This window comes from Nilaparvata lugens, chromosome 2 (assembly GCF_014356525.2).
Source record: "Nilaparvata lugens isolate BPH chromosome 2, ASM1435652v1, whole genome shotgun sequence".
In the NCBI taxonomy this organism is placed as follows: domain Eukaryota; kingdom Metazoa; phylum Arthropoda; class Insecta; order Hemiptera; family Delphacidae; genus Nilaparvata; species Nilaparvata lugens.
The window spans coordinates 28124866-28150855 of record NC_052505.1 but is presented as its reverse complement, the minus strand read 5'-3'; the positions used below and the strand labels follow the sequence as shown (position 1 = coordinate 28150855).

The 25990-nt window shown below is 34.2% G+C and overlaps 1 protein-coding gene across 1 annotated transcript in view; it reads right to left on the bottom strand.

Annotated features, from left to right (window-relative positions):
• Positions 1 to 25990, bottom strand: part of LOC111064249 (protein dopey-1 homolog) — a 126653-nt gene that overhangs the window by 25241 nt on the left and 75422 nt on the right. The window contains exons 23-34 of the mRNA XM_039420047.1: positions 25258 to 25518; positions 22336 to 22461; positions 20040 to 20257; positions 15118 to 15400; positions 12856 to 13026; positions 11491 to 11637; positions 10209 to 10333; positions 8861 to 9041; positions 7213 to 7338; positions 5868 to 6107; positions 5452 to 5572; positions 385 to 645 (exon numbers count right to left, since the gene is read on the bottom strand). Of these exons, the coding sequence (XP_039275981.1) occupies positions 385 to 645; positions 5452 to 5572; positions 5868 to 6107; positions 7213 to 7338; positions 8861 to 9041; positions 10209 to 10333; positions 11491 to 11637; positions 12856 to 13026; positions 15118 to 15400; positions 20040 to 20257; positions 22336 to 22461; positions 25258 to 25518 (2260 nt within the window). The remainder of the gene's footprint in view (positions 1 to 384; positions 646 to 5451; positions 5573 to 5867; positions 6108 to 7212; positions 7339 to 8860; positions 9042 to 10208; positions 10334 to 11490; positions 11638 to 12855; positions 13027 to 15117; positions 15401 to 20039; positions 20258 to 22335; positions 22462 to 25257; positions 25519 to 25990) is intronic.

Below are 25990 nucleotides of genomic sequence, written 5' to 3'. Positions count from 1 at the left end.
AATCTCGATTCAAGATACTTTGGTACCCCAGTTTAAAGTACAGAATAGATGGTTCAGTAACGAGAAAAAGCTCGGTCCCCATCATAAGGTGCTGCCTTCCATTATAGGTAGCAAATCCAAGCCTTTTCTAGTGACTGAAACATCTACAGTAATAATAATAATATGTTATACTATTTCAGTCCCACATTCCAGCAGATGATCATGATGATGAAGATGGTGGTAATGATGGTGATGATGCAATTATGGCGATCATGAAGTCGATAATGATGATGCTGAGTTTAGTTTGCAAGCGCTAACTACACTAGTACAGTTTGAGTCCTACTCTAGTATTATTAGTTTCAAATTACTATTTTACAATTACGAGAGAGAGAAACTACTACTCACTTCGCAACGACTCAGCCGACGAATCGAGCGCAAAATTTGAATTTTCATGAACAAAGGCTCGCATAAACCACTGGTGCAATGCTTTGATCTGCAGTTTTTCCGCGTCCTGTCGGATTTTCTTCGTCACACGTTTCAGTTTCGACTTGTTTCGAGAGGAGGACGATTTTCCCGATGATTTTTCCGGTGACGAGAGCTTTTCTTCGGACAGACTCGGCCATTCTCGGTCGTAGTCGGTCAACGTATCTGCGTCCAGTTCTTCATCTGGATGCAACAATCCATTCATTACAACTCTTCTCAATCATTTGCCATTTTTCTTCCACCGAGCCAAGAATAACAAGATTTCCTTAGAGAAAAGTAAATAAGCGACCATTTCCAAGGAAAATTTCCCCTCCACATAAATTAGCCTACGCTATTTCCTTTTCAAATAATTTTATTCCATGTACCATATTATGATTATGTATAACGATTTGTGATTACATCTTTCAATAAAGTAGCCCAGAATGAACAAGATTCCCCCATAGAAACGCACAGTAAGCAAGAGTAAGCAGTCATTCCAAGGATATTTTCTTCATATTTAGAGCTTGGTTTTCATTATAAAAACCCCCTCTATGTGATTTTTTCTCAAGAAAGCAACCAAGCCATAATAGTCATATGAAGCGCAACCTTATTCCATACAGAGTTCCAAGTACGTAAGCAACCATTCCCATTAATGTTTCCTTCAACCTGTTTTAAAACATATAATTCCATTATAAACAACCTTATCCCATACAGATTTTCAAGTGAGTATTCCACCATTTCAAAAAATATTTTCTTCCACATTAATTCATTAATTACAGTACATAGTATCTAATGAAAGATATCTTATTCTATAAATATTTGCTCATAAATGTGTAAACAAAAATTTATATGAAATTTCCTTCCACGTATTTGAAAGAATGATAGTCTTATCCAATACCATGCGATTATTTTCTGTATGACAGGAAATAATAAATTATTGTAAGCAATATTACAACGAACTACATAAATATGAGTGGGGAGCATGGACATTTTTTATGATTTCACATTCAGTAACTTTATTCTTGACCGTAGATTATAAATTTAAAAAATAAAACGATGACACTTTTAGTAACCATTCGCAGATTTATTTCTCCCTACTCGATAATTGAAAATTTTTAGAAAATAATATTACATAAGATTCCCAAAACCATAAGTTTCTACGAATATTCCCAGAACTGTCTCATAGAATATTTTCTTGACAAATTTACAAAAACACCTTCAAATATATTATGTGAACATTATTTCTAAGTAACAATACTGATTCGGAGCCTTGTTAAGAAGGCCTTAGTAAGAAGTTTCTGTTTACAGAACTAAATCAATGGTATCCAAGAATTGTAATTTTTAAGAGAGCGGCTCTCATGTGAATGTTGCCGTTTCCAGTGAGAATCTTCAGAGACAATACAGTCAAGTATAACGTTTCGTATTATAACACTTGAAACTATATACATATTGGGTAACATAATGAATGATAAGTTGAAAGTTCATTTGCAATTTTTTTCTCAATAGTCAATACTTTATACTATTAGTAACGATTTCCACAATAATTATTACTGATGTCCTTCACGAGATGCATTTGCTTCTACATATAATACACGTTTCTGCATGTGTTCATTACATTTTTATTATGAATAAGAATGCAACATTGAAAATGGTTATCATACATATTGATCAGTGCAGAGATGAGTGTTGAAATTGATCGTGATTGCTGCCAAGTTATTTGGAGACTACCAACTATTAAACATCGTTTATAATATCACACGTTTTACAAAATGATTTTATCATATACTACTTGAATAAAAAAAGAGTATATGAATAATAACAAGAGTGAATAATAGTTGAACAAGGAGTATTCAAGATTCCTGATGAGAAGAGACAATAGCAGTATTAAAAAATGAACAAATAAAATTTTCAAGTTCATTTTACAAGAGGGAGAAATTCTCCAATAATTTCTCTAATACGTCCGTAAACTATTCAAAGAGATCAAGCACTGAACTACTTGAAGGATATCAAGGAAAATAATGTTTTATGGTATTCTTTGAAAATAAAAAATTATCCATTAAGATGCGTGAAATAATTAGTTTTAAATCTTAAAAAACTCACAATATAATTTTGTGAAATTTATATAATTCTGCATGACTTATATTGAAATTGATCTTTTGCAATAGCATGGATACATAAAAAGCAATATTTTTACAAGTCAATTCGTTTCCTCAATCAAAGGCTGGTAATAATTAATAGTTTTATCCTCATATTGAGTAGCCATAGACTTCGAAAATATTCACTTCCCATTCAATTGTTGTCTAAGAGAAACTTACGCTATTGTTTCTCTAGGCTTATACACACTAAGGGCCGTTTGCACAATCAAAGCTTAAACGAAATTAAATCAGTTGGTAGTTTAGACTCAAAATGAAACACATTATATCAAACGAGACTTGATACGGATTTAATCCACTTTTAAATGAAATTTAGTTTGAACTGTGACTGTGCAAACGGCACTAAAAAAACAAAAAGCCATTGTTTTCCAATAAGAACAAGATGAAGATATTATCATGTTAGTCAAGCCAAAAAGTAGAGATGTCAGGTAAATTCACACATCAAAAATTGTGTTTAGAAAATACTATTTCTATATACAAGTATACAACCCACAACCAAAATTAAGCTTAATTACTAGTTTTAGCTTGACTTAAAACTAGAACCTTTTCCAACAGGTTTGCTTCTTTACACAGTTTTAGTAAAATCTATGAAAGCAATAAGTTCGTGATACTGTATGTAAAACAGTGAATATGATCAAAACATTACATTGAACACAATGAATTATTTGACAAGTGTATATTCACATAGATATACTAGTTTCATCTACTAATGAATTTTACGGATACGTTCATTAAAATTTTCAATATTCATTTACCTAACGGAAACAGAAATTTTTAAATTTCGTTACTTCCTCAGAGATACTAAGACAGAGACGACAGTTTTTTATTTATCCACACTCAGAATGTTACAATAATTTGAATTGAATATAGCTGAATACAATTCAAATTGAGATGAACTTAAAAAATTATTTAATGTTTGAAGAATGATAATCACTTCCAATCTCTCAAATCAAAGTCAAAATTCACCAGAAAAAACTTGATATTGAAAATAATTATAATTGAAATTGTCACAACCACCTTTATCAACCTCTAGTAAACTGAAAACTTAGACATCGAGCATCAGAATATATTATATTGTAAATGTAACAATATGATTGGCTGTTACACAATAAACAAGTAATCTATTCATTCTGCTGCTTGATAATGGTCTGGCAACCGAAGTTAGTAAATAATTTTTTTTGTAAGTGAGAGATTTCACGTCGTTTTGTTCAATACGGATATCTGGCACAACATAATATTCACTACAATACAGATACTTCAACGCGAAATCTATCCACGAAACATCAATAATAACCACTACAATGCTCTATTCTATAAATGCTAATCAAATTATTCCATTCCACAAGAACACAATTTCTACAACTATTTTATCTTTTTTGATCATTCGAAACAAATGTTACTGTTTCGGGAACAATGTTCTGACATTTATATGTAAAGGCGATCATTGTTTCATAAGGTCATAATCAATTTTCTTGTTCAAAGCTCCAATCAGTGTTCAAATTTGAACTGAGTCAGGACGATTGATATCTTCTTTAGTAGTTATTATAAATTTTGTTTGAATTTCATTCGAAAATCTGTTACTAGTTACACACTTTTAGTCACAAATTGATTGCTTGAAGGCTGGGTAATAAAATTGAAGATGTTGTGCAATGTTTCACTAGATAGTATTAATACTAATATTAGATTTTAAGAAATCTACACCTAGATCACATGTAAGCAGCTGCAATAGAATAAAAGTATTGACACATTCACACACAAATAGTAGATAATTATACTAAAAAAGCGGACAGTTGAAAATGCAACCCTAACCCAAAATATTTAGTTATACTAGCAGAGGAAGGTTTAGCGGTGATATGAAAAACATGGATTAGCAGTGATGGAGGAGAACATGCAACGTACATAGAATAGTTTACACACAAATAGATGAATACAAACAATAGAAATAACGGACAAAGTTAATAACATTATCGGCAGAGAGAATGAAAATAGTAATAGAACAAAAATAACATTTTATGATATTTATATCCAATCTGAACAAAATGCATTAGGTGAGCCAAAACTATTCTATTATGTTAGCATAAAGTATAAAAATAAATTATGCTTGATATTTCGAATTATGTAAGTCAAATTGGAAATAACTTATGAGGCAAATCAATGAACTAGTGATACAAAGTTTATAACAAATATCGAGAGAAATCGCATGATCGAACAATTGATGAGGGACGTGTTACATTGCAAATTCAATAAATCATAAACTTGACAATTAAAGTGATAATAAAATTTGTATTGAATGGAGTGCTCCTGTCAAACTGAGTTCACAAGTTTTTATTGATTTTTTTCAAAAAAAATAGAATAAAATTTGCCAGTTTCATAACATTACTCGTAATACTCATGATACAGCCACAATAGATGAATATTGTTATCTGATATTTTTTTTTTATTTGACCATCATTCTATTAGCAAACAAGACATTTGAAGAAAATATTATTTTGATCCATTCAATCAATTTTGGATGAATAAATCTAGACTACTAATGAGATAATCTCATTACCTTGGTAAACAAGACATTTGACAAATATTCTTATCTTTGATCCATTCAATTACCAATTTTGGATTGAGAAATCGATATCTACAATTATCAGCCATCATTAACTTGGTAAAACAGCATTTTAATAAATAATTCTAGCAATTTATTCCATTTCATCAATACTATAGTCGGGTATCCTTGAAATTTAAGATTATCGTAAGGTGTAATATATTTGAATGGAGAATAGTAGACCAATAACTTACTAGTGTTGAAAAATGAATGAAAATCAAAAGAGATGAATGAATGAATGAATGAATGGAATGAACTCACATTTGTCGACATCCTTATCTTGTTGGGGCACAAAGTCGTCCTCTTTAACGGCGAGGTTGCGTCTCAGCCAGGTGGTCTGCTCTAGGCATGCGCCCGCTATTTGCGAACAGGACTCCACCAACTGAAAAACAAACAACATTTTTTTTAAATTACTGAATAAGGTATAAAATAATACTATTAAAAGTTCAAGTAATTGATATTTCATTTCATCTCATCCACTGACTTCCTAAGAGCCCTCAAAAGGGGTATATGGATTTGTCAAATCTATACAACAAGAAGATATACAACAAATCTCTTAAACGTAGATTTAGTGTGTGATGGACTTTAAAATGTCAATATTGCTTGGATAGGACACATTGATGTTTTTTGAAAGGAAAGCTGACAGTATGAAGTGAATGTGACTGCAGTATCCTCACCCGTGCGGTGATATCCTGCAAGTCCTTCTGGTCCTTTTTGTCCTGGAGTGGCGGACAGCGGTGCACAAACTGACTAAGGGCCGAGAGGAGGAGGAACTGGGCGGGAGGGGAGAGCGAGGGTCCTTCCCTGAGCAGGGCCAGCAGGGAGGGCCAACTCTCCGACAGCGACACGCCAGGGATCAGTTGCACGTAGTGAACGAACAGTTCCAGCGAACTCACCTCCACGCTCACTGCTGTTTCCTGATCATCACAACACAACAACATCTATTAATGTCACTGATCACACAAACAAATCCAATAAATAATGGTTGGTGGGTGTAGCAATAAATTGATGGCAGTAAGGACTACTTAGTGATACACAGTTACAACAACAGTGACAGATTAAAAAGCAGGACAATAATTAGAAATTGATAACATAAATGGGGAGTCCAGTCTCACGAAATATCAAAATAACCATAAATAAACTGGAAAACTTCAATAAACTGAATAAAGGATCCACCAGTCTATAAAAAATTCTATAACAGATTTTTAATGGCGTAATTTATTTATTTCTTCATTTATTTATTCATTGACAATAGATACATTCCAGGTGAAAACAACAGGCATTAACCCAAAACTGCTTTTAAACTCAATAAAATAAACAGTCCAGAGGTTATGTAGAGTTCATGATTTGATTTACAAATTGTAATAGGTTATCTTTTAAAAAATATTTGATAGTCTGATACTGGTCTTATAGGGAATCAAATATTTGATAAAATGATGATTACGTTTGTTTAAATCTGAAAACCATCAAAGTGATACAGTAGTAGCAACCAGTGTAGTGAGCAAATATCAATAGTGAGGTCACTGACTATTAATATAAAAATAAGTAGTGATAGAATAAGTTATATCACTACTTATTTTTATATTTGTTTGACTGACAAGCTCCATGTATTTTTTGAATATTTATGACAATAAAATAATTATTTATTTATTTACTGTAGCGACAGAATGGACAACATTCAGAATTTTAAAACACAAAGGTAATAACCATTTTAGTGAATTCATCAAGGGCTGTGCTATGGCTGATAGAAAGCTCAAACAAGCTTGCCAACGATGCAAGCAATCATATTCCCAAATCATTATGATGAGCTGAGTTTTACAAATAGCTGTGATTTATTTAAAGACTAACAGTTGCTAAAATTTATTTCTCCTCTATTTCACAGATTTGCGCATGACATTTTTCTTATTCAAATTGTCAGCCAGAGCTCTTCTCGAGATGGGCAATCAGCAGAAAATATTCTCAGATAAGTTAGTTATTTCCAGTTTGAATAGTATCATACTCGTAAATAGACGTAGAACATACCTGATTGAGAGCCGGTTGCCTGACAACTTCGTGCAATGTCTTGACGAGGGTGTCAATGGGCATCGCTTTGATGGCACTCAACAACTGCACCAACACCTGCTGGCCTTCACTCGCCACTGGTAATGCCTGCAATCCAACACAACAAATCAATCAATACAAAGCTCTGAGTTTTCCAGTTGGATTATTGACTGCTTGAGGGCAACTACGCTTATGTGTTAACGATACCCATGCAATTAACGTATAAACGAAATAATTATTTAATGATATGACTATGTAATGCACTTTGAATTAAGATTATATAATATTGAGTTGTGTCAAATTGGATAGATATCTGTCCATTCTTAAAAAGTTTGTTCATGAATATCCTTTCCATCGAAACTTCATTAGACTGATTTTTGTATAGAGACTATCTTCCAAGACCCAGTAGCGGGTTTCCCAAAATAACGCAACATTTGAATAATTGTTAATTAAATCATCATTTGAGTCTGATTGAATGCAATTGATCGACCGAATATTGCACAAACTTCTCAATTTGGCATAACATTCCCCTTACTTACAATGCGTTTTGAGAATCACAATGCGTTGCTCCTAACCGCGCATAGAACTGATGACAAAACAGGCAGTAGCACTGCTACCAACCAAACATACCAAAAATGGCGTGAAATTCAAATTTTGCGTTCTTTATGGGACACTTTATAGATGAAGAGTATAATTCTGGAGGCTGTTCGGGTTCAAGGGCCGGTTTCCGAGCTCGGGATTTAGCTAAGTTCTAGACTTTAAACAGCTGGAGTCAGAAAATTGGCTTTCCGGAACGGGGCATAGTCGCAGTCCACATTTAAATTAAATTTCGAAAAACTAGAAAATTGAACACAAAATAGAATAAAGATGTGTAAAAAATATATGTGTAAATAAAATAGTGTAAGTTTTCAGCTATTTTGAATTATTTAGGAATGTTTTATTTGGTCACGGAAAACCTCTCCAAAAATTATAGAAATGAGGAAATATTATCATAAATATTACAATATTATCCTATTTTTTGGAAAATTTCTATCTAAATTTGGGAAAGGAACAGTTTTGGGCTTTAAGCCTGTTGTTCCTTTCCCAATCATTCATAGTTGAGAAAGACATTGTAGCCAATATATCAATGTATAAATATATAAATAAATGTATAAAAACTGCGACTATTCTAATGTTTTGGAAAGCCAATTTTCTGACTCCAGATGTTTAAAGTCTAGAATTTAGCTAATTCCTGAGCTCGGAAACCGGCCCTTAATGTTAGCGAGATGACGTTAAGACGTATAACGACGTATAACGTATGATGCCCCCGTTGTGAGCTACCTTCTATCTACCTTGTCTATCTTCTTCATATCTTCTAGCTATCTATCTGCCGAGAAGCAATGAGAGGTGATGATCTTCAACAGAAAACAAACAGGAAACCAACCCATAGTTTCCACATTGGTTTCCTGTTTGTTTTCTGTTGAAGATCATCACCTCTCATTGCTTCTCGGCAGATAGATAGCTAGAAGATATAAAGAAGATAGACAAGGTAGATAGAAGGTAGCTCACAACGGGGGCGTCATTCGTTATTATTGTTATTATTGTAAGAAAAGGTGCAATGCATGTGATTGTAAAGCAAAGAGGTACAGACCGAAGATGTGGCGGTGGAATTGGTGGTGGAGGAGGGGAGAGGGGAGGGACGCCGCTCCCTCCACACGACAGCCATGGCGGCGAGGAAGCTGGTGCCGTGATGCAGGGCGATGGGACTCAGGAACTCCAACAGCTGTTGCCGCACCACGCGTGGGCTGCCCGCTTCCACGTTATCGCTCTCTCTGTCACACACACAAACATACTTTTGTTTTACACTAGAAATTAACAAATGTTAACTGATATTCATCAATTAATAATCGACTGCATTTTTGTATAAAAATGAGAAAATCGTGTATGTATACATACATTTACATGCAGTTTGTGTATGGATGGAGTCGATTATTCATAACATTTTGTTAATTACCAAGATTTCCAAGCAATATTATCTGCTGTTAGACTTCTGTCTAATGGCTGTAGTTACAATGCTATGCCCAAGCAACATTATATATGGTACTCTTCAATGTTTCTTTCAATTATGAACTAAATGCTTGTATCCAATAATCCTAATGATCACTTTTAAATACTTAAATTACGACATAGCAGTTCGATTTATCTGAAAATGGTATTTCTTGTTATTTATGGTATTTTGCATTGTTATCTTACTGTCATTCTACGTTACGCTTAAAGTGATATTCTTTTAAATGAATAAAACCTAAGAATATAATTATATACATAAAATTATGAGTAATTATTATTTAACGACAAAACCTAATTAAATGATGTAAGTTATTCACTAATTCTTGACTAGCAATTAGGAGGTACCGGGTTCGATTCCCGGGTTAGCAAATAATTTTTGGATAGTAGTTCTCATCGTATTTACATCTAGCTGTTAACCCGGTTGTCAATGTCTGCAGTAGCAGAAGTCTTCGGGGTGATTTACAGCATTTAATTAGGATTTTCATAAATAGTAATTATACATTAATTAGCATTTGAATAAATGCAATCTCTATTTAATTCCATCTGTAAAATTATGAGGTTTTTGCTTGGGGTTGGAATGTGTGCCTGCTTTGGAATTTCAGATTTTAATAGAAACACATTTAACGACTTCTCACAGACACGAATGTCCTCCTATTGGTTGAGAATAACCTGTTGATGAGAATTAGCCAATTGGAAATGATTCTGGGTGGTGTGTCGGCGAGAAATCGGTAAGTGTAAAAATGACAAAATTGATTAAAGGTGGGGCTGGAATCAAATGCTTATGAATATGACAAATAGCAGTAAACTAAATGTAGTGACCAGTTACGAGTGTCATTGTTGTACTATCAAGTGATGCGTGATCAACTTTCTACCTATTAACGTTCAAGTTGAACTAGAAATAAAAGTAAACTTTGCCATATAATCAGACTCACCTCTCCTTATTGGATACAAGTGCCTGCCATATACAGGCCACACTGGAAATTACTCTTGGAAGACTTCCTAGCACGGCTTTGCGCGCCGCCTGCTGAGGCTCATGCCTTTCTTTCACTTGGTCGTGCTGCAAATACATTCATTCAAACTATTATTGCACCAGCTAATTCAACAAACAATGTGAAAAGCGTTTCGAATTATTCACTAAGCAAAAGATTACATTTCATTTCATCTTTAGAATTTTTTATCAATTAATAGCCTCGCTACAGCACTTGAATGAAGTTTCACATTTTCCTACTTTGAAAACTATCAAGTATGGAGTTTTTTATTGTTAATATCTACTTCATCTCCCGACTGGATTCATTCAATGTTCCAGCAGATCTTACATAAGATATAACCATTTTCATACCCAAATGAAACCGATAAAAAATTATTGAATTGAAAAAAACTACAGAAGGCAGTAAACATGTTTCAGTAAGAACTATAAATATGCAATATTTCGCCATTCTTGTTATCAGTGTGAAAGGATTTCCAGATCTATGTTTTTGAAAAGTTTCATCATTATCTCGATAAGAACGCTAGACTGGTACCTGATACAGTAGTATTATCAGTCAACTGGCTTTTTAAGCCATAATATTTCAATAAGTTTCAGCTCTGCTAATTTCAACAAATAAATAGCATTGATTCTTATGAGAGAGCTCCACATTTTCATTCTGCCAATTTGTAACCAATAGCAATCTGCCCAGCAGGGCAAAAATTAGTATTAATTGAAAACTAGTTTTATGTTACAACTAGAGAATGATGAATCTGTAGCTGAATCTGCACTACATTTCATGACTGAAGAACCCTCGTCAGCTTGTGATTACCATTAAATTTAATTGAAGGGCCAATGCTCTTTAACATTGAAATACAATGTAGTTACACACAAGCCTTTAGGGGCCTGCCCAACGAGTATTATTGTATAAAATTTATAAATCAATTATGACTTATGGATAGTCAATAATGAATGAGACAATAATAATAATATAATATATTCTGTGAATTACAAGCAAGCACTTGATTAATAGGCCTAGATGAATAACTACAAAAGCTGATAAAACAACTGTGAAACACAAGTTGTATCTGTGATACGAAAATATTCCCAAACTTTCGTTTAATATAATCATATTTTGTTCAGGCGAGGTGGAACTTCCGTCAGGAAGTCCCCACCAATAAAAGCCATAGAAATATTATTTATTTATATTTTGTTAAATATTATCAAATGCTGGTATGTTGGTAACTGACCACAGCCATGGGCGAGGGCATGAAGACGTGTATGAGGTTGTTGAATATCTGGGCGGGGGTGGTCCCACTGACGGCCAACAAGGGTTGATTGAAGGGCGTGGCCGAGTCCAGCAGGCAGTAGTGACACAGCACCGTCAACGCCTCCACCTAACAACACCATAAATTAGTTCATCAACTAATCAATTCTATTCCAAAACCCATTCTCAACCAAACATATTTTTGTGTAGTAATTTAGATGTAATATATGGTAGATATCTATATTGAGTGGAACGACTTGCAGTTGTCACAAACACCAATTCATTGAAATTGTGAGAACCTAAATTCGTTTGTTACAATTGACTTCAGCAAGTCTTGCCCTCATAGGTCTAGCCTTACAATCACTGTAACTCAGTTCATTTATACCATTCTTATTCTACTCACTTTTATATAATCATTTCTTATGTCCCGGTCGTGTGTTGATGGGAAGGATATTATTTTATATCCTTTTCAGAGAATCGACAATTATTTGTTGAAACACCACCGATTTATTAAGTTAAATCACAATATTATATTATCGTTATTCAAATAGCATTCAATCTTTATTCTCATAGATTAATTTTTCATACTTTGCAAAATTCGTTGAATAATTAGCAATAATTTCATTTAATGTGAACTAGTGTATATGCCAGTAAATATTGTAACATGCATAATTAAAGAACTCTAATCTAATAGTTACTATAACTTAATATATGCACTTGAAAACGGGCGTTGTTTCAAAGCTATGTGGGAACTCTTCTCTTTGGCTGGGGTTAGTATGGACCTAACGAGTATGCAGCTAGAGCACGAATCTTGAAGCATAAACCACATAGAAACATCGCGATATACGATACGAGAAACATGAGAACATATTATGTCTACAAAAATGTATCAATCTATTAATCTTAATTTATTAATCCACGACATACGAGAATCATAAGAAAATATTTCTCCTAAAATATATTAATCTACTCACAGTTTTATGAATATTAAACTACGTATATCCAGATTTTCATTCATCTTTGTTCAGAACAAGCATCTGCTCTTTTGGTCTAACCCGAGATAAACTCTAACTCTTTGCCTAACATTCATCAGATTCTGGGTCAAAGTAAGGAAATTTTATCCATTCTTCTCTCTGTTTACTATTAATACTTAAACTGCTCGCTAAAGTAAAGTTCATTCATTGAGTACAATACCAACAATTATTTTCCTAATATTTATTCAATTATTTGAATTACTCAAAATTCAAAAAAGTATTATATCCATTGTAAATAATAATACAATAAATAAAATTGTAGATAATCATGGGAAGCGTGAATTCAAAATGTCGTTTTATGATGTTTGAGTTACCTGAGTAATGGCATAGTCAGCTGGAAACCCGTTGCCGGTTTTGTTAGTGACACTGCTGTCCGGCTGGTAGTAGGCCTTGGACACGGCCTCTATGTTGGCGCATATCAGTCGCACCACTGTTGTCACCACCCGGGTCAGGGCGGGGCCCAGGTACGGTAGAGCGCACGTCACCTGAAATCACGTCCACCAATGATGGAAGTGAAGAAAGCGAGTGCATGTGTGTGGGACTAAGACAAAATTATGACTCAGCTGTTGAACTTTTGTAATCATTCAATCAGGCTAGTGCCGGTTGCAAAAAATCTGATGTGGCGCACTCACACAACTTTCCTTGCCGTTATGAAAATTGATTTCCTGACGCCAGTGTTCATGCGCATCTCAAGTCCACTATTTGAAGATCTGCGCCAGCTGGTGACAGGACAATACGCTGGAGACACACGAGGTCTGCTATCTCTTCATAGTGAATGATTTAATAGAATCAACAGTTGCAAACAGTTTGCAATTAAATAATCACATTTTCTCGAATTTCGAGCTTATTTTCAATTTTAGGTGAAAATGTTACGAAATTCGCAAAAACCCTGTTTTGACAACATTTTCGACATTTCAGCCGCCATCTTGAATTGCATTTGATCGAAATTGTTCGTGTCGGATCTTTATATTGTAAGGACCTTAAGTTCCAAATTTCAAGTAATTCCGTTGATTGGGAGGTGAGATATCGTGTACACAGACGCGCATACACTCATACAGACCAATACAAAAAAAACAACACATTTTTGGACTCAGGGGACCTTGAAACGTATAGAAATTTAGAAATTTGGGTACCTTACTTTTTTCGGAAAGCAATACTTTCCTTACCTATGGTAATAGGGCAAGGAAAGTAAAAATCATTGTTTTTCATCTCTGTCAATGTTAGCTGTTTTGCGGTCTTTATCCGTTTTCGGGCAGCCAGGTCACGCAATAGTGAATTTGTAAATTTGAAACACATTGTAAGTTACAATAATTACAAAGCACAATTTTAACTAAATATCAATACAATCCTCACTTCTTTTATTAAAAAAATAATGTTTTTGAGCTATCAAGCGATTCCAATCCCACACTAAGTGATATTTTAGCTTTATAAATACAAGAATTGATCTTCAATGCTCATGAAATCAGACTACTACCATAGCCACCTCTAATACAAGGCCCCGTCCTACGATATTTCAACGTCGCAGCGTAAAGATTTTTAAAAATACCAGCTGATCTTTTTCACCAATCATGTATTAGATTCTAGGCCTACGATGCGACGTTGCAATATTGTAGGCCGGGGCCTTGTATTAGAGGTGGCTATGCTACTACTCACGTTGATGTCATGAGCAAACACCTTCCTATAATGTAATATAATTATTAGTACGTGTTGCATGCGCAAGTAATAAAAGATAATTCAAATTAGAAGCTGAGTAAGTCAAATTAATTAAATCAAGTTTCAAATAAAATTATCGCAATAGTTTCCTTTATTCTCGCAAAAATTGAGCTCAACAGCTTGAGATTCACTATCCAAATAAAATGTTTTCGAAAACTAGTTTTTCACAATTTGAAATATTCAAGTAGAACAAGACAACATGTTGGGTTATTATATTTTATTGAGAATAATTCGAGTCCACTTCAATCTGTCAACATTGGATGAATGGGAAGCGTATGAGGCATGCTGACATTTTCAAGTAAATCTCACTATGGTTGAACTTATTTCAGCGCGATACTTGGAACTCTTTTGAAATGACCACAAATATACTTTGAGGAGAAGTAGTTAAGATTCACTTCAATCTGCCAACATTGTTTAAATGGGAAACGCATGAGGAATGCTGATATTTTCAAGTGAATCCACTATAGCACATCATAATCCTTGAACAGGCTGATCCTTTATCTAACTATAGCCATAGAGAAACGATAGCATAAGTAGATATCCCATGGTATAGGACGTTTATGTCGCAACTTTTACTGTTATCCCAAGCCGATAGTTCACGTAGTTCTTTCCCATGCAGCTGTGTGACGCTGGTAGTCTCTAGAATTGTTCCATTCATACACTCTCACCCCAACAAAACAGTAAAAATTGACAATAATCGACAGTAATCGGCTTGAGATAACAGTAAAAGTTGCGACATAAATTCCCTTTACCATGGGATATCTATTACGCTATTGTTTCTCTATGCTATAGCTTAACTTATTCTACGAACCAGCGTTGCACAGATACTTGTAACTCATTTGAAATGACCACAACCAACGTACCAGAGCAGTCCAATGCGTATGCGAGTAGCAGGCCCTGCCTTGCTGCTCTAGCGCTTTGACAATGGCGGCGAGAAACATGGGCTGCTGCGGTATGACCTTGCCGGCTACATAGTGCACCTCCCCCGCCTCGCTCCCCCTCCGCTGCTGCTGATGCTGCTGCTGCTCGCCTGCTGATGTTGCTGACGAGGCAGTTTGCTGCTCGGCGCCCCCCTCGCTTCCCCCACCACTGCTGCCGCGACGAGAGTTCACCTCGTGTTCTAGCATTAGCAGCGCTAGTAGGAATCTGCACAAATTCAATATAATTCATAAAACTACAATAAATTAATATGGAAAATCACATTGAATAAAAGAATACAAACTAAAATTGCATGGAGAAGAATAATGTTGGATATTCTAATGAAAGTGTCAGTCAAGTGTGTGTCTGTTTAATAGAAACATAATAATCCAAATTCAAAAAGATCTTTATCCCTTATAAGAGACAAAACAATATAATTTACAATTTGTTAGTTCAACATTACTCTTACATGAAAAAATATTTTTAGAAAATAAAACAAGTATAAATAACAAATTTAAAAAGATCAAAAATAGAAAATGCGTCCTCAGTATAGTACATAAACCTTTAAAATTAGAGTAGGCTATAAATATAATATGATAGTAGGAAATAATTAAAATAGTAGGTTATTGAAGTGGGCTATAATAAAGTGAACAAATTCTAAGAAAGTATAAATTACATTTGAGATAGTTGAATATAATTGAGAAAACATCAGAGTAAATTATGATAGTTAATTGTATTTGAGAATATGTGAAATGAGAAAAAGAAGAACATTAATTAAACATGGTAAAATATCTTAAAGGAAAGGAAATAGTTCAAAATTATTTACGTTTGACCTGGCGTCACAGATCTGGTGTTTTCAAATAACTCCTGATCAATTTCAGGGTCTCTCACGACTGTTTTTAGGCAGCCGGTACTGACTGTTTCATCTAGTAAAGTTTGTCTTGAAAAGTTTCAGGTTCAACTCTAATCATGCTGAATCAACCTATGATCGCATTTATCAAAATGTTTTACACTCAGTGTTCAAGCCCGCAAGCAACTAATCTAGCACCGTTAAAACTTGAATACCACCTTCCTCATCATATGCAGAGGTAACAATTAGAGACCTGATTCACCTAGAGGATGGCAGCAAAATGAACTCTGACATGAGCTCTAGCCCAGACTCTCCTCTTCGAGGATCCACACCTAACCACCTGGAGGTCAACGACCTGCAGGATTCTACTCCTGGCTCTCCATTTCGAGGATTCAGCCCTGTTCCTAGTGAAGAAGCAGCATTGGACACTAGCTTAGTGCTTAGTCCAACTGGGATGCAGTATGATCGGTTGTATAAGAATCAGACTCCTTTTTTAGAACAGGGAAACGACCTAAGCCAGCTCAAAATAACACCAATCTAACCAATAACAACTCAAATGATATCACTATACCCAAACAACAAAATGTAAGTAGCCTGCTGTTTTTTCACATAAATATACAGTCCTTAAGGAATAAACTGGATGAATTGCAGCTCTGGCTTGAGAATGAGAAATGTGGCATACTCTGTATCAATGAGCATTGGCTGACTGAGGATATAATAGATCTAAACATTCCTATTGGGTATAATCTTGCTAGTAGTTACTGCAGATAAGATAACATACATGGGGTGGGGTCTCAATTTACGTAAGGAGTGATTTAAATTTGCAATTTTCTCCTATAAAGGTGAAAGACATTTGCATTGAAACCATATATGAAGCTGCTGCTATACAAATACCTAGCCACAAGATTATTGTGGCCTCTGTATATCGGACGCCCTCTTCTAGGGCAACTGATTTAATTGAAAATCTGATGAAACTAATTACTCAGTATGATAAGCCCAAATATAAGAATTACAGGATCTTTATCTTTGGTGAGACATTAATATTGATATTAGAGTTAGAAGTACTATTGTAAGCGAATTCTTGGATAGATTAAGGTCCTATGACTTCTACTGCCTGAATGACAAGCCAACCAGAGATAAAGCATGCCTTGACAATATCATAAGTAATGTACATTCAAACGACCTTCAAACAGGCATAATTAATCCTGAAATATCAGATCACAGTGGACTTTGGCTTAAACTACCATACACTCCTCCAATCAAACAGCCTAGAACTATCAGATTAATCAATATGAATAATCTTCAAATTCTTAAATATAGGTTAAGCTTAATCAAATGGTCTGAGATAATGTATAGATATTCAGACATCAATGCAATGACTAGAAAATTCGTAGATATTGTTGCTGAGCAGTACAATGACTGTTGTCCTAGAATTGTCAAAAAACAGATTACCATTAAACATATTAAGCCACAAGCACTAAACAAATAGTTTACTCCTCATATTGACAGTATTCGTTCCTTGCTCTCAATCTACAAAATGAAATCGTGTGAATGTGATGAATTTAAAGAAAAATATTCAAAGCTCAAAAAACGTATAAATTTGAAATTAAAAAGCAAAACGTAATGCTAATGACAAATACATAGCTAATTCTAAAAACGCTTGTAAAGCAGCATGGGATGTGATCAAAAATGAAATAAATATTCCTAAATCTTGCTGGTACAAGCAAACAGGCCCAAGTACCAAAACCACACCCTGAGATCATATTACCTGCCCAAAATCCCATATACAAATTTAAGTGGACCTACATAACAGTAGATGATCTTCATAAAGCAGTGAGCAAACTCACAAACAGTAGAGCAGAAGACTACTATGGCCTCTCAAACTTTTAAATTAAAAATATTATCAAACAGATTAAACTGCCGCTAGTCAGTCTCATAAATAAAATATTGGATGAAGGAGTCTTTCCGGATTGCTTAAAAGTCACAGTCACTATCCCTGTTTTTAAGAAAGGTGATAAAACTAACCCAAACAACTACCGTCCCATCTCTCTCATACCAATATTTTCCAAAATAGTAGAAATTATTATGCACCAACAGCTGAGCCATTTCTTTGAAAAAAACTCTGTCCAATTTGGATTCCGAACAAAGCTTTCAACAGTTAAGGCGGTAGAGAGAATTGTATCTGACATTTATGAAGGCTTTGAAAACAAATTACTAACTAGCGCAAACCTACTGGATTTGAGCAAAGCCTTTGACTCTATTTCACATGAATTATTAATTAAGAAAATGAAGTACTATGGAGTTGATGACAGGTCAATAATATTATTACAGTCATACTTGAGTAATCGGCTACAGATTGTTAGCACAAATAATAAATTCTCTGATCCTCTGGAAGTAGGAAAAGGTGTTCCCCAAGGCTCTATTTTGGGACCCTTCCTCTTCATAGTCTATATCAATGACCTGCCCGAACATTTAGCATGTAAAGTTGTTCTCTACGCAGACGACACAACACTCATTAACACTGACAAATGTGAAATATCTTTAGCTATTAAGAGAAGGCTTATGTTAGAAAGATGTACAGAATGGTTCAATGCTAACTGCCTTCAAGTTGAAGGAACCAAAAGTGAAGAGATAATTTTTAATATGAAAATTAGCAATGAATCTAATAAATCCATAAAACTTCTAGGGATAAAATTAGATGAAAAACTGAACTGGGAGGATCATGTGGCTTAATTTGTTCTAGGCTTGCACGAGTTAATTTTCTGTTGCTTATATTAAAAAGTAAAAATGTCAGTAAAAACTTGCTGCTGAGTTCCTATTTCGCGTTTTTCCATAGCCACCTAACATATGGCATAATACTCTGGGGTAACTCCACTGGCTCAGACAGAGTGTTTAAATGGCAAAAGAAAGCTCTGAGATGTATCTGTGGGCTGTCTCCTCAAGATTCCTGCAGGGAGTACTTCAAGAAATTGAAAATAATGACAGTACCCAGTTTGTACATATATAGCTGTATAGCTTACATTAAAGAAAATATCAATTAACTTACAACCAGAACATCTATTCATGCACACAATACTAGAAAAAAACACACAATAGATCTACCTTATTCCAGGCTAACTGAAATCCACAAAAGCCATAATTATGTAGGTATTGAACTCTTTAACGCCCTTCCCGCCAGTGCCCGTACAGTACCTTTGGTGAAGTTCAAGTCAGTATTGGGTAACTGGATAAAGGGCAAGGCTTTTTACTCCATCACTGAATTTAAGAATTTAATGAATGTAGTAAATCTGACGTTCTGTGTGTTTAGATAAAATTATTAGAATTACTAATTTGTGTTATAAGTAAGTTAATTTAGTGTTGTAAAATAGTTTGTCTTACTGTTTAGTTTGGTAATTTTATTAGCATAGTCTTTGTATATTGTGTTATTTAATTAGTGATATAAGTGATGCACTGTAACTCACTCTTCATCTCTAGCACCATCATCATTATCATCCAGCTCATACTAGACTTAAAATACTTATGTTAAATAAGTTGTCTGGAATAAATTGAAATTGAATACGGATCTAATGTGATACATTTTCAGCTTCAGCTTGCACCTCTTTTGTTTTATCTAAAACCTACAATGTGGAAACCGGCCTCACCATGTAACTATAGTGAGGTCCACGTTATAATGGCAGTAGAGATAGATAGGAGACAGCGTTGCCGATTCTCTCTCTTTCCACTGCCTTCCATAGTGGATAGCTGATACCACTATATTAATATATCAACTGTTCATTCTAGTTTAAAATGATCTATTACATTTAATTCGTCGAGAAAATAAATTTTTCAATAATTAATTAATAAATTTTCATAATTGAGATAGAATATTTTGTTAATTGATTACATTTCCACAATGTTCAACTATCTAATTTCACGGGAAACAGTTTTGAGCTATCAAAGCACCTTTCAATAAACAAAGACATTTTGCAAAATCGATTATTATAGATAGAGATTATTTATTGATAGAATGATGAATACCTCAAGAGTTGGACCTGGAAGGCCTCGGAATGGCGGCTGACTGCTCCCTCAGCTAGGTCATCACAGTCGTCTCCCGCGACGGCATCCTCGTTGAAGGCCAGGATCTCCTGCGTGAACGAGCGACCACTCCCACTTCCACTCCCCCCACTACCACCCCCACCCCTCTTGCTCCGCTGCTGTTGCTGTTGCACTATCGACAGCACACAGTGGAGCGCCACCTGCAACAGTATCGTTCAATTTGTTTCTTTCAAAACTCAAATTTGTTCATTTTAGAATACATTCTTCCTTCACCAATTCACAATAGCCAAATAAACATATTCTGCAGAGAGAATCACTTCAAACAGAGACAGATTGAAGGGCAAAGTGTCGGCATTGAGCATTGGTACTATAAATATTGAATGCTGACAATGTGAAGTGGACTTCATTATAATCATGCAAACATGAGTTAGCTAGCAGTTAGTTAAATTACAATAAATGCAATAATGAGACTAATGATAAGTTGACAAAATATTGCTAAAGAGTAGTTAATAATTTTCAAAATATGTTTGTATATATATATTTTTTTTCACTTTTTGTGTAGTTGAGAAGTTGATATTGTGGTAATTATTCATATTAAATAAAAATACTAAGAAATTGTCAAAAACCACAGATTTTGAAAATTAACAATTTTTTGACAGTTTCTTAGTATTTTTATTTAATATGTTTGTATATATGTCCAAGAATCATTACAGATGAGAGAAAACTTGAATTTAGTTGAAGTTTCAAGTTACTGAAAGCCTTTGTTTTTTTTATTAGCTAATTTGTTGTTTAAATTTGCTTATGGACAGGGAGATTAGAGATGAGATGTTACTGGAGGCCAGTGTTCATCTTTCCGTCTCCTCTTTCCTGACTATTAGAAGTTTTAGGCTAGGAACACACAAGGCGTTTTTCAGAGCTGATCCTGTCCTGTCGTGCCGTGCCGACTCGTCTGAAAAAACGCCATGTGTGTTTCTAGCCTAAGAATCATTCAATGTTGGGATATCACTTGGAATAAGTAGTAGAATTTATAATCATAATTTCAATATTATTTGTGAATTGATGATCCTCTTATGAATTTAATTCATCATTTTCTATTATACTTGATCATTTTCAAAATTGATTCTTCAATTGTTTGTGAATTGATAATCCTCTTATAAGTTTAAACTCATAATTTTGAATTATTCTTGATCATTTTCAATTGATTCCTTTTGTTAGAGCTAGTGAACTGGGATCTCTTAGATTACAAAACGCAACATTGAATCTGAAGGCATGCCTCACGGCAAGCGGCCTCAAGGAAGATCTCTACTAGTGAATCAAAGAATATTTGGAGAGCTTTCCATGAAGATATTTGTTCAAAATACATAGCGAATGTGACAATATTTTTGAATAAATGATAAGTTCATTTTTTGTAGTTTGACCCTTGAGAGCATTAAAAAAAAACATTGTGATTGAGACTTGATAATACTTTTGTATAAAACATTAATTCACTTTTTGTAGTTTGAACCTTAGAGCATTCAAAAAACATTGTGAATGAGGCTTGATAATCCTTTTGAATAAACTAGTAGTTCTGTGAACAGTAGACCTCGCGCAGTTAAAAACCTTCCTCTAAAACTTTCTATCAGAGTGAATTATGTCCTGTCCTGACGTGTCGGTGTTTTAAATTATATATAACTTGACAATTAAAAAGGAAAACAAAAAGAAATAATATCGCACTTCATTAAATATTCATAACGATTCAGTATAACTAATAAGATTAGAAGTGAACGATATTTGAGTTAGATTCAGGAAAGTTAGTAAAGGGGTATGAAAAATATGTATATACAAAGAAAGAAGAAACAATTGAAAAAATAAAGAGTTAGTAGAGTTGAAAAATAATAATTTAATCATCAATTGAGAAGCATGATTTTCCACAAGATTTTTTTGAATGTATTGTTGCGGTCATAGAAGGGGTCAAGGAATGGGTTTAGTCTATTGTACAATCTCATTGTTCTATTTAGGTAGGAATTGAAATGGTGAGCGATTCTGACAAACGGTATTTGAAATAGCATATTAAGTCTTGGTCTATTGCATGGGACATGGAAATTTTACAAATTTATGAAATCTGGCATGGATATATTATTATATAGAATTTCATATAACATTAATGCTCTAATGGATCTTCTGTTTTTTTTAATTTTTGGACTTTTGGTTTTTCATTTTTTGCAATTTGCCCCTTGAGAGCATTCAAGAAACATTGCGAATGTGACTTGATAATACTTTTAATAGATGATTAATTCACCTTTTGCAGTTTGACCCTTGAGAGCAGATCGTTGAGATAGCAGGCCAGTCCGTGTCCGCTGTCTCGCACAATGCCCGACAACTCGCAGCTGATCAGTGACAACAGCTCCACGCTGCAGATTTGCACCTGCCACCAAATTCATTCATTACTATATTAATAATAGAAAATAATAACATATAATAATATAACAATAATAACATATGATAATACTGTATAACAATAACATATAATACCATGGAGAAAATATATCATACGGAAATATCACATGGTAAAGGGTGTTTATGTTCCAAATCCATCTTCCATCATTTTTTGCACCACTTTTCTTTTTATTTTGTTTTAATGTGTATTGTTGTTGTTGTTTGCATGTATTCTTTTTGTTAATCTCTGTGTTAAACTTGTATGTGTGTGTGAAAAGAAATAAATTGAAATTGAATTGAAAAATGTCACTGTTGACTCAAGGCGATAGTCCTAGTGGTTGTTTTTGGTGAAACTATGTGACGCTGATAGTCTCTCATCCTGAGCCGTTCTCACACTATTACCCTGTCATAACAGTAATAATAGACAGTAGTCGTCAGTTATCGGCTTGAGTTAACATAATATCGGCTTAAATTTGAAATATAACTACCTATAACATGGAATATCTTCTTATGCTATGATAATACACTGTATACGCACAAGCCTGTTGTTCCTTTCTCAATCATTCATAGTTAAGACTGATATTGTATCGATCAATGTATAAATATATGAATAAAGATAAGATAAAATAAGAACACTGTAAAGAAATACATATACGGTATATACTATATACATAAATCATAGACGTAATTTGAAGAGGTAAATCTCGAAATTGTTTCTCAATGAATACTGATGGATATTAAGTAGAAAAATTTACATTGTTTCCATTTCATAAATTTGAGCCAAATTTTCTGTCCAAAAAATACATTAAATTTAGCCGTAGATGGTTCAGTCACTTGAAAAGGGTTGGAATTTCAGCGACATGAGGAGGAAATAGGGAAATCCGCATGCGCTCTATTTCCATTTTGCACTAGCCGCAGGCCATAACATATGTCTTTTTTACTAGCCGCCAATCATGTACTTTGCAGTTTAACTCGTATTGATGAACATTTATCGGCGCCAACATCGAGCAGGCAAACACATATACAAAGATTGCAGAATTAAAATACACATTTAAACAAATAAAATGAGTGAATGGGGAAACCAAGTCAAACAAGAGCATTTATTTATTGAATTGTAAGCATCACAATATTGGAAATGAAAGGCAGACGCTAACCCAAAACTTCTATTATCGGCGTTTCTAATTCTAGTTTCTAATTTAGCCTTCAAATCTACAAAACAATTTTACATGTAAAAAGTAACGAGCACTCATTCAATAGACAATCAAATGTTCACGATTATCATACAAGAAATAGAAATGATTTAATTTCATTAGAACATAGAAGAGAAAAATTTAAACAAAGTCCAGCATATACAGAGTGGGTGAAAAGTCCGAGAACGGCTTAATATCTCATACACAAAGGTTATTGTCGGTGGGTGTGATTGGGGATCCTACTCAAATTGAAAAAAAAAACACTTTACAATGACTTTAAAAAAACTAGTCCGCCATCTTGGATCCGCCATATTGAATGCAACTTCATTTTTTTAAATAGGAAGGTGGTTGTGCGATACATGATTTCGATAGGGAATTTCAAGAAAAAATGAATGGCGGAAACCGCATATCGATATCTCAAACCGTTTCGAAATATTCACATTATTAATCAATACTATTCAAAGCAGAAAAGTGAGAAAAAAGTCTGAGAACGGCTTAGTATCTCATAAAAATAAGTGATTCCAAGGTGAGTGTGATTAGTGATGTTACTCGGATTGAAAATACTACTTTACTATGACTTTAAAAATCTGATCCGCCATTTAAGGCAACTTTATTTTTTTAAATAGGAAGGTGGTCATGCGATACATGATTTCGATACGGAATTTCAATAAAAAATGAATGGCGAAAACCGCACATCGATATCTCAAACCGTTCAGAAAATATTCACATTATCAATCAGTACCATGCAAATCAGAAATGAAATACGAGTGGTATTGATTAATAATGTGAATATCTACTGAACGGTTTGAGATATGCGATGTGCGGTTTTCGCCATTCATTTTTTCTTGAAATTCCGTATCGAAATCATGTATCGCACGACCACCTTCCTATTTAAAAAAATAAAGTTTCATTCAATATGGCGGACCCAAGATGGCGGACCAGATTTTTAAAGTCATTGTCAGTGGGATCTCCAATCACACCCACCGTTAAATTACCTTTGTGTATGATATATCTAGCCGTTCTCGGACTTTTCACTCACCCTGTATGAGAATCAAATTTATGAGGTATCTACATCTACCGAACAGCATCAGACACGAGACGGATAGGGCAAGGTTTAAAATCGAGTTGAAAAAGCTCCTAATAGAGTTAGAAATGTATAGTTTTGAAGAATTTCATTGAGAAACTATGTATACCTACGTTGCTATTATTGTTTCTCTTTTGTTGTGTTTCTTTCTGTTCTTCTTGGTTATATGTTTTCAGAATTGTAATTGTTGTTTAATGCACATGACGCATTCATGCACAACATACATTGTGCGTCTTGAATGAAGAGGTTGATTAATTACTCATACATATACTTGAATAAAATTAAAATAAAATATAAAATCTAGGAATCACCAGCAAAAAGAACATCTTTGTCCGCTGATGAGAGATGCAAAACAGTAAAAGAAAAACATAATATTTCGAACAAATGCAGAAAACTTAGGTTAAAAACTAATAATTACAGTAGAAACTTTAGAACAGCAGAATCAAACAAATATTGTGCAGAGAAAATACTATAGAATATAAATAAGAATATTAAATATATTTAGACCGACCTGCCTGTTGCCAGAAATCTCCTCATGCGTGAGTTTGGTCTGGGCGGCCAAGTTGGGATAATAACTACGCATGTAGTAGAGACACGTGCAGATCAACACCTCCAGGTACATGCTGCTCCTGCCGCCTCCGCCACCGGCTCCACCGCCCCCACTGCCACCTCCTCCGCTACCGCTCCCGTCCAGGTCGCCCCCAAAGCCACGCCCGAATATCGACTTACGGTGGCGAGCTAACAGCTTCAGCAACGGAGATCTGCCAGTGATAGACGAGAAAATTATTAGTTAATTGATGATTATCAAACAAAATTACTGTACAAATAAATATAATATCACTTTTTTTATCTAAAGAAATACTCACACTAGCGCAACTCAAATCATGAAACGACTCCATACATAAGCACTCCTTAAGTGTGAGTGTACTGTCAACTACGATGGCAATATTATTTCTAATTCGGAATTATAAAATTGACTAAAAAATTCTGAATAATACTAAAGTGAAGTCCACGTTATAATATCAGCGAAAAATGATAGGATAACTGCGTTGCCGATTCCCTGCCTTGCCAATGCCTTTTATACAAGATAGCTGATGTAATACCAACTGTTCATTCTTGTTTGAAATAATAAATTAAATTTTATTCCTAAAAAATATATTTTTCAATTATTCAATAATAAATTGCCATAATTAAGATTGATTATTCTGCTAATTAATTATACTCCTACGCTATTAAAAACCGAC